This window comes from Setaria italica, chromosome III, assembly GCF_000263155.2.
Source record: "Setaria italica strain Yugu1 chromosome III, Setaria_italica_v2.0, whole genome shotgun sequence".
Classification (NCBI taxonomy): Eukaryota; Viridiplantae; Streptophyta; class Magnoliopsida; order Poales; family Poaceae; genus Setaria; species Setaria italica.
In genome coordinates, this window is record NC_028452.1 from 43,180,997 (window position 1) to 43,190,562 (window position 9,566).

At 42.0% G+C, this 9,566-nt stretch overlaps 1 protein-coding gene across 1 annotated transcript; it reads right to left on the reverse strand.

Annotated features, from left to right (window-relative positions):
- Positions 1-1,373: 1,373 nt before the first annotated feature.
- Positions 1,374-5,716, reverse strand: LOC101776860 (calmodulin-binding protein 60 A). The gene is made up of 10 exons (XM_004962726.3): positions 5,250-5,716; positions 5,058-5,145; positions 4,382-4,434; positions 3,779-4,260; positions 3,491-3,651; positions 3,206-3,403; positions 2,847-3,024; positions 2,650-2,756; positions 1,957-2,158; positions 1,374-1,873 (listed from the first exon to the last, which is right to left on the reverse strand). Exons 1-10 carry the CDS (start codon positions 5,339-5,341, stop codon positions 1,701-1,703), a joined length of 1,734 nt encoding a protein of 577 aa, XP_004962783.1. The 5' UTR covers positions 5,342-5,716; the 3' UTR covers positions 1,374-1,700.
- Positions 5,717-9,566: the final 3,850 nt, after the last annotated feature.

The following is a 9,566-nucleotide window of genomic DNA, read 5'->3' on the forward strand; positions in this document are numbered from 1 at the left end:
GGTTCATGGACCGTACGGCGGCCCGCGCCTCCAGCTCCGTGAACGGCGTCAGGAGCGGGCTCGCGTTCACCTTTTCTGCATTGGCGTAGAGAGCATCGAAGTCGACGGCGCCCACGTCCGCCGGGCGTGCACGCAGGAGTTCCTGCAGGTGTCCGGTGAGCGTAGAGGTTTTATCGCGGTGTGAGGACACCAGGACGCCATCCATGGACAGCGCACGGATGTTGTTGCGCCTTAGTCGTTGCGTCGCTTGCGCGTGGAAAAAGCGGGTATTCGCATCTCCTTCGCGGATGGCGTGATATTTGCCGAGCTGTTTCCAGTACGCCGCGTGTTTCCGCACGGCAAGCTCCAGCTGGTCCTGGCAATCCCGCGGCAACTGAATCTCCCCTGCAGGTAGGTGACGCCCTTCCTCAAGAACATCGAACATCAAGTAGGTAGATAACGAACTTGCAGTTAGGGAGGAGAGACGGGGGTGCTCGCTTACGCCGAGCTCACTCCTTGGACGCGCACCGAACCGCTTTTAGGGAGCGTACCGTTGCCGCCGCCGTGCCATGCGCAGAGTTGTGTGCCAGACTGGGAGGACCGCAGGAAGAAAGTCGTGGTGTTTGAGCCAGGCGGTTTCAAAGCGAAAGAGATTAGCTTTTGGAACGACTGTGGACATACACAGGTGGATGGGGGTGTGATCCGAGGTTGGCTTCGGCAGGGAGTTGAGGGAAGAGTTGGGGAAGGTGGTGCTCATGGGAAAGAGCAGAGATCGGTACGTCGGAAAGAACGTTGAGAGAAGTTTCATGGATCGATGGTAGCCTCTGAAAATACAGCGAAAAACACCAGAGATCGAGGTGCCCACGGTGTTTCCTGTTATTTTCCCTACGTCTTCTGATGCTTTTCCTCCTCTCGTTTCCTTCGTCCGGTGATGGGGACAACAACCATTTTTATATTTGATCCTTGACGAGCCCGCAGTTGCTTTCTTTTGCTAGACAGGCATCAGGAGACTTGTCTACTCTGCCACGCGCCCAAGCTTTCTGTTCTTCAGCTATGACAAGTTCAAATGCAGGTACGCATGCTTTAAGCCACTTGAAAGATTTCGTGCCATACTTCAGAATTCTTTTGCTGGATGGCTACCCCTTTTTTTTTCTTTGATCTGCATGCTGGCTGGTGGCAGGTTTAAATGTAATTTGCTCATTTTTGGTGTCTTCTTCTCCCACCATGTTCTCTTCTTAATGTGCCAGAATTACAATTTCTTTTAGTGAAATGTCACAGAACTTCTGGCACAAGAAATGTGGCGTGGATCAGTTACCATAATTCTACTTGAAGGAACATGGCGTTAAAAAACTATCACCAGAATCTCTTTTTTTTTCTTTCAAAAAACACAAACCTGGAATGTCACTGTAGGTTGTTCGCTGAAATTTATATTCTCACCAAACAAGGTCAAACAATTTTGATAGCCCATTAAGTGGCAATACATGAACAGCATTCAAAGCTCTAAAATGCTGCAAGCTAATCACTAATAGCAAGCTGAAAATTGAGTGAAAAAATATCTTCACTATACACATCTCCAACAACATTTACTCGATCGATGTTGTCAGTTAACTTGTGCTTGCCGTTCCCCAGAGGGCATCTTGAGACTGACAAACCAACGGATCGATGTTTTATTTATTAATTCGTTATTTCCACTTAGACATCCTCACACAGCCGGACATTCCTCACACAGCCGGTTCTGCTCCCAGCTCCGGCGTATCATGGCAACCGGGCTCTTTGAAGCTGCTATGCCTTGAGTACAAAGGAGAGTCTGACAGAGCTCCGACGGCACAAAGAGAGGCGCCAAAGTGAGCTCCCTCTGGTTGTTGCTCTTCACAGAACTGGGGGACTGCAGCATCTGCAAAGGACATTGTATCAGTAAGTTTACGACTTATTCCTGAAACTTGCAGCTTCCAGCGCATAGAATGGAACTATAATTACCATTCTCTGTCAAGGGTATGTTGTAAACCTCATCATCCATCGTTAGGGATGCTTGTGTCAGAACAATAGACGACATTGTAGTTCCATTTGCCACGGTAGCTGGGCAATGAAGTGTGACTAAACCTGTGATGTCAGTTGCAGAGGTGTTCGCACAATGTTCAGAGCTAGAGTCTAGGTAGACATTGAAGTCAAGTGATTCATCCTGTGAGAGTATGATTCAGTTAAGGATCTGCTTTGCACAGTATTGTTCACATAACAAAATAACAAGGAAAATGCTTTTATGTTTTTTTCAAAAGAGAACTGAACTCATTCTAAACTCATTCTAAAGATCCTGAACTCTATGCTCAGCTTCTTAGAAATTCATCAGTGCAGCTGCTTTAGGATATGCTTCTATGTGCAGTTCTCTTCTATTCTTCTTGTGTGTGAAAATGTTAATAAAATATTTCTTGAGAAGGAAAATTTCATCTGTGCTTGGAATAATAGGATAAATTTATACCAAATAATTTTAAGAAACTCCTATTGTAGAAGAAATAATAAGAATACGATGAACCACTACACATATTTTTTGGGTTACTACTGATGTTGTGAAAAATGTCGAATTTTATCTGAAGGATAAGAAAGGTAGCTGCATTTAGAATGCAGAGAAAAATCTTTTTAGTTTCCTTATCCAGGAGGTACACATGCATTACTTACGTCATAATTTTGCGTAAGTCGAATGGATCCTAGCCTTTTTAATGCGCACTGCTGGGAATGACTACCCGAAGTACCTTGTTGATTATCAGCTTGACAAATGTTTCTGGCTGTAAAAAATAAAATTTATTATCAGCAAACCATTTGTTACAAAGTCAAAAACAATTGTCGAAAACATTAAGCAATATGAAGGGTATTACTATTTTCACCAATATGGCCTTGCATGATAAGGTCAGTAAATTTACTCTCCAGCATGTTAATTCCGTGGAACATTCCCTGATTGATTGGTCTTGGTTTGCAATCATCATCCATTTCATAATCCGGTTGATTGTAGGTCATATTTTTGTATGCAACTTTACTCCATTGTATGGCCAGGTCCTGCAACATTACGATCAGATAAGAAATTAATGATACATTTCATTGAACATGGACATGAGTTTGTATATGAGTAAATCTGTCATATACACTGCACCGTTGTGCCGAAAAAAAGATTTCAGAATACACGGCCTGCAATTCAGAAACTTGAAGTAAAGTCTCACTATTAGTATCAGAGTTACACCTTTCTAGCATTCTCAAGATCATCAAAGGGCGAATAGTTGTCGTCAAATTTCGCTCCAACAATTTGATATACAGAATTGAAGAAAAGCAGAACACTATAGCCTTCAACAAGAAAAGAATATAACTCTCGTCCAGGATCGCATTTCTTAGCATGCTCAACAATAGTCGTCCAAGCTGATTCTTTGGCCTTGATGAGAATCTAAATACAGGGGAGGTAACAGAAGCCAATTATATTAAGCAATATGTGATTCGAATGAGAAGGTACACAAAGGAATTCTTGTCTTACTGTGCGAAGAGCTTGCTGATCCTTATAATACAACCTCAAGAAGTCCTTGACACACAAAATGCCAGAACCTCTCAACGCGTCATAAAGAGGACCATCCTTTGAGATGTTCTTCAGGCGCCACACATCGTCATTCAATGATGGTATATCATGCTTTCTGTATCCTGTAAGCATAAAGATAACTATAAACATATAAAACTTGATCGACTAAATTTTCGAATAAAAAATAACATGTTCAAGAAAAAGTTCTGAAGGTAACATAAGTTCAACATTATTCAGATTCAGGATCACCTTCGCCACGCCGTTCCTTGACAGTGAAAGGTTTAGTGATGCCTTCTTGGACTCGTTCACCGAGATTGTCAATAACCATAACCCCAAGCCTGAACTTGCCGCTCCTCACAAATTTGGAATTATCGATAAAAGTAGCGTCACGTAGGCAAGCGATTCCATTTGTCAGACTAAGCTCAAGATCTCCTGTCAGGACAGCCCCAACCTTGTCTCGTGGGCGTACTATGGAGTTGCTGAACTCCTCCAACGTCCAGCATTCTTGGTTGTGTCTATTGAAATCACCATCAAGAACAACAACCCTGATCTTTGCAGAAACAAAACGAGGATCCGATTCTTCCTGGTAGTTTGCTATAATACATATCTTGAGAGGCTCCCCATTTGTGTCGAAGATGTTCTTCTTTGTAAAAACTTCAGTGCCCAAGCCATTCAGGAAGGTGAGCTTGTATCTCGGAGGCCGGTTCTGATCAACCAGAGTTCTGCACAAACTGTGGAACAAAAGACTTTGGTAAGATGAAATGGCAAACACAACCACATCCCACACCATGTGCATATATATAAAAAAAAATGAAAACTAATACTGGTGGTGATGTGAAGTGTAGATGCTACCTAGGAGCACGGCTTAAGAAGCTTGTCAGTGCTTTGGCAACCTCCTCTGGTATCTGCCAAAAAGAAGAGGGCAACTTTACTAATGATTAACTAAACAGAAATGCTGAACAGAAACTACGAGAGCTTTTTTACGGTCATTGGACTATTGGAGAACTATTAAGAGATACCATCTCATCAAGTGTAACTTTTTATACATCTTTCTTTTCCATTTCAAGTTGAGCTATCCTTTTTCCTAAGATTAAATATCACAATAATACTGAATATTTCGTCATAAATAGTCATAGGGAAATAAAAAATAGTCATATCCGAAGATGAGAAAAGCCGTTGATTATGGCAATGCTTTGGTCAAGGCTACGAAAGCGAAAGCTAATCCATACCTACCAAAGGTCGAGAGCAACATCATACAAGATTATCGTCACAACATAATATTTCCTGGTTAGTGTCTGGAAATGGTAAATGAAAAGACCAAAGCAACCGAATGGAGAATCCTGTACTAAATTCCGATGATTCTAAGGGTTTGCAAATCCCAAGCGGCTCCCGACTCCCGAGTTGTATGGTCCAAATTAAGTTTCCACCAGCGAAGCCACGAAATGACTGGGAGAAGGTACAGGACTACAGGTAGTCTCTGCTACTGCTACTCTGCTGTGCACTGATGGATCCGGTGAAGGTTACGTACCCGGGCGACGGCGGACTCGAGCGCGGCCTCGAGGTTGACCTTCACGGCGGCGGCAAGCTCCTGCAGATGCCGGCAACCCCTGATCTCCCTGCAGGTTCCCAGTTCAAAGCAGGCTCGATTTTTCAGCTATCAATCAAGCTAATTAACGAAGAGAAGGGTCCCGTAGAGACCGGGGGGAGGTGCTATGCTCACAGGTCGAAGGACCGGCAGCGCTTCTTGAGCACCGGCACCAGCGACGGCGTGCCGCCGCCGGTCTCCTCGAGCTCCCGCTTGTTCGGCGGCATGGCAATCTACTATAACTAGCTCGTCGACCTCGAATTCTCGATCAACAGGCAACACCACTACTCTCTCTGGCGGTCTTGCCGCGACGCGACGTAAAGCGAGGAGTTGAGTCTGAACTGGCGAACCGAGGTGATATATTGCCCGCGACCAAGGCTCGTCGTCGGCGCGAGTGAGTAGATCGGGAGAGCACGAGGCCGGCGTTTTTTATAGCATCGACCGATCCACGGGTACGTGTGTGGAAATGTAGCGCAAGCTTCCACACGACCACACCTCGCCCCGTTAATTCAAGACTTCCAGTAGACTGGACACTCGAGTGGCCGGAGGTTTCCGAGAAAAACAAAGATCCAGAGGGGAGGCTGTCTTCTTGGTTCTTGCGACGGCGAGCACGAACGCGGGAGCGCCGCGTGGCTTTGAGCCGTGGCGCCGCCGCGTAGCGACTGCGATTGGATGCCGTGCTCCCTTGTCGTCTCTCCGGAGACTAGACCTAGTTAGACACGGCCGTCCAATTGGATTTCAGCAGCTGAATTTCCGAAGATCACTCGTTCTATGGCGCGGAGCGTCCGTGTTCTCCATACCCACTACGGTGGAGAGGATCCTCTGCGCAAAAGGATGAGTAGCGTGTAGCTGAGCAATCGCTAGAAATGTGTGCCTAGTCCTACAAATAACTCGGATGATTCGTACGTGTCCCTCAGCTTTGTGACGAGCAACAGTTAATTAACCACACTCTTTGTCTGTCGCACATGTGGCTCAGGGTCTTCCTCAACCTGTTAGCGTGTCAAATATGTCTGGGATCTCGTTGGTCGTTATGGTTTTGAAAAAGAAAAACATAACTCTACCCTCAAAAAAAAAAGGAAAACATAACTCTTCTCCATTGCCGGTTATCTTCTTAGTTATTCACTGACTCCATTCGTAGTCAAGAAGTGTAATAACTTGGTAACGCAGAGGCCAGGAATGTGGTTCAGGGATTCTATATCAACTTGATGTAAAAGCCTTGAATTTTAATATAAAAAAATCTCCTTTATTGAAAAAAAGCACATTTTGGTGCATATCTTTGCTTTGCAATGTCTCGTGGAATGTAATAATTCCAATCACTGCTGGAATTAGATTGTTCTATATGTAACATTGTACAAGATTCCTTCTTGTAAACGGAGCTAAAGAGCTCCATTGCTTCTATATGTAAAGTTCTATATCTTTGCTTTCCTTCTTATACATGTGGAGTGGAGTAAAAAAAATGGACTAATTTCCATGCCAATCAACCACAATACATGTGTACTGGAGCCAGGCGATTATTATTTCTCCATACGAGACCTTAGTGAACATTGGGAATTGGGAATAGAACCAAGATTCAAATTTCATCAAATTTCAGACCTTTCGGAGTTGAAAAAAAAAGGGGGCAATGCTAAGGTACTCCCATTCCCTCCTAAGAGGTAAGACTTCAATTCAAATATAAAATAATTAAAATGGTAATTAAAAAGAGAGAAACAACCGGCTATATCTGGGTCAACGCCGTTTCATTTGCATGTAGCAGGAACAGATCCAGCATCTGCATGTATAAATGCAATTCGTTTTCTTTTGATTTGCAACGACACCATATTTCGTGTTTCTTGGGCTCGGTAAAATGTATAGTCTAGGGTTTAGCGATGGACACACCTATTTTTCAAAGATGAAAGAACGGCACAACACATCAAAATAGTTGTAATTTAGGAAGATTTTTATTTTAAAACCGAATGGCCGGCCTTAACCACGTGAGAGGATTAAAAAGAACGTAGCACATCCATGTAGCAGTTGTCACGTACAGAGGCAAAAAAAAAATGCAGCAGCTGTGACGTTCTTCGTTGTTGTCCTTCTTTTTAACCGGTAAGGAAAAACATTGAGAGACTATTAGCCAAAAAAATTCAAGCAACACAGAACACACGGTAAGGAAGAGGCCGGAAGAAAGAAGACAGGAAACGAGCCGACTTACTACAGCTCCGATATTAGAAAAAAAAAACCACTGGCTTCTTGGCAGTTGGCACAGAGAACGCACGAGTATCGCCCGCGTATATATACGCGCGCAATGCATTTGAACTCGGCGATCTTTTTTGAACGAATTGCATTTGAACTTGTGAACTGGCAGCGGCAGAATATTTAAAAGAAGGTAGCTTGCCACTTGTTCTCCGGTGCAGCAAAAGGAGGCGACGACCGACGACGACGACGACGACTTCGCAAGAATCAACGGCGGCGACCCATGGACGCGTAGAGATTTTACTTATCCTGCCCTGTCCTGCCCGTGATCTCAACGCGTGAAGATCAGAAGATGGATCGAGGAAAGGAGCTCGCTCAAGACCCAAACCTGGGGTCTGCTGGGTTATTCGTCACGCAGCGCGTTGATCTCGCACTTGTTCCGAATTCCGATGAACCATCGTACATTGCGAATGATATAAAACTTGTTTAATCCCTAGTCATACAAGGAAGGAAAGACCTGAGAAGATGCAGGGACAATGCCCAGAAAATTCAGGGGCTTTTCGCTGTGTTTCCGGGCGGTTATCCTTGCAGCTTCTCTGAAAAACAGAGAAGAATTTATTCAGGCTCCTTTCTTTGACCTTTTCCCTATTGCTTCAGTCATGGTTGTATTTTTTTCTTTTTCCGAAAAAGGGGAAGTTCGTGCTGCATTTCCTGCCACACTGCAAGCAAATTATCAGCCGTCTGCTTGCATTTGGCTGCCATTTCTCTTCGTTATGTATATTAGTATATACTAGTCCATCAACCCGTGCTGCTGCACGGGCTAATATTTTTAGAAGCTATTATATATAAAAGTTATTTAAAAATTAAATTCTTAGCTAATAATCAAAACTGTTTACCTACTACTCTCTTATTTTTCCAATACTTCAACATAATAATTATATAGATATGTACCTATCTTTGTCCAGTTGTGATTGCTTTTTAATCAATAATTACTCTATGTACTTTTTCATCCATATTCATACATTTTCTATTTTGTATCACACCTCCAATACTTCATACATTATGTTTAGCATACAAATCAATATTTTTCATCAATTTCTCACATACATGTATAAATGGTCTAAATGGTGGCACTCATCATTTGTATATACTTTAACTTAGTATTTTTATATTAACAATGACATAAATAGGTAATTTAGAATCATATATTAATTTGCTTTTTGACATTTCTGTATGATGCACATGAAGATAATTAGATTAAGATTTAGGTGTTTACTTTAGGTTATTTTTAATATCGACATATGTGGGTAACATAGATAAAATTTTAGAATGACATTTTAAGTTATGCTTTATAATGATGTGTATTAGTAAATTGGATGAAGATTATGAGGTTACTTTATATTATGTTTTATAATAGCTGAGCTCGGTAATTTAGATATAGGTTTAGAGCTTATTTTTTAATATTTTCATAGTGATAGTGGCAGGTAACCTTTTAGAAAATATAATAGATCAATGGCTATGATTATTAGAGTTTACATGATTGGTGTTTGATGTTTTTAATTTTTATAAGAATTTCTCTCTTTTTTCTAGCTTGTCTCGTGGGAACTAATGTGGAGTCTCCAATGGAAAAAAATGTAGGGTTACCTCATGTTATTTTTAATAATAGCATGTGTGGGTAATATAGATGCAAAATTTAAGGGGTTACTTAAAATTTTTAAGTAATAGTGGTAGTCAATTCAGTTGCAAATTAGGGGGTTATTTTAAATATTGTTTATAATGGCATAAGTGGGTAATTTTGATGAAGATTAGGGGTTACTTTAATTAATTTTATATAATGGTAGAGGTGGGTAATTTATATATAGATTTAGGGGGTCACTTTAGGCTATTTTCATAATGGCATGGGTGGGTAATTTTTTTAAAAATATAATAGATCCAATGGCTATAATGATTTGAATCTATCGATCGATGGTCGGATGTTTTGCTTTTTTTAAGAATTTATAGGATTTCTCTCTTTTTCTAGAGTGTCCACCTAGGAATCCTAGGTGGCTTCACCTGGAGGTTTCAAAAGGAGCCTCCAATTAGTAATAGTAAGATACATATATGCAATGTCTGCTCAAGTTCCTAAGAGGATCGATGATCTTTTCCTCCCTTGTCCAATTCCATCCTCTTCGCTCACTCTGTGTTTCGTAGTTTTGGATGGCTGCCCACAAGTGCAAGCAGGGGCGGAGTCCAAAACTAATTTTTTTTAATCGTTAGGGACCAACAGTGGTAACTTTCTTCAAA

Bases quoted from the DNA above. Each gene is read 5' to 3' on its own strand.
- LOC101776860 (XM_004962726.3), bottom strand. From the start codon at position 5,341: ATGCCGCCGAACAAGCGGGAGCTCGAGGAGACCGGCGGCGGCACGCCG. The intron at 3,025-3,205 runs GTGTAACTCTGA...GTAATGTTGCAG, and splicing joins ATCTTGAGAATGCTAGAAAG to GACCTGGCCATACAATGGAG. The intron at 1,874-1,956 runs GTAATTATAGTT...TGTCCTTTGCAG, and splicing joins CATACCCTTGACAGAGAATG to ATGCTGCAGTCCCCCAGTTC.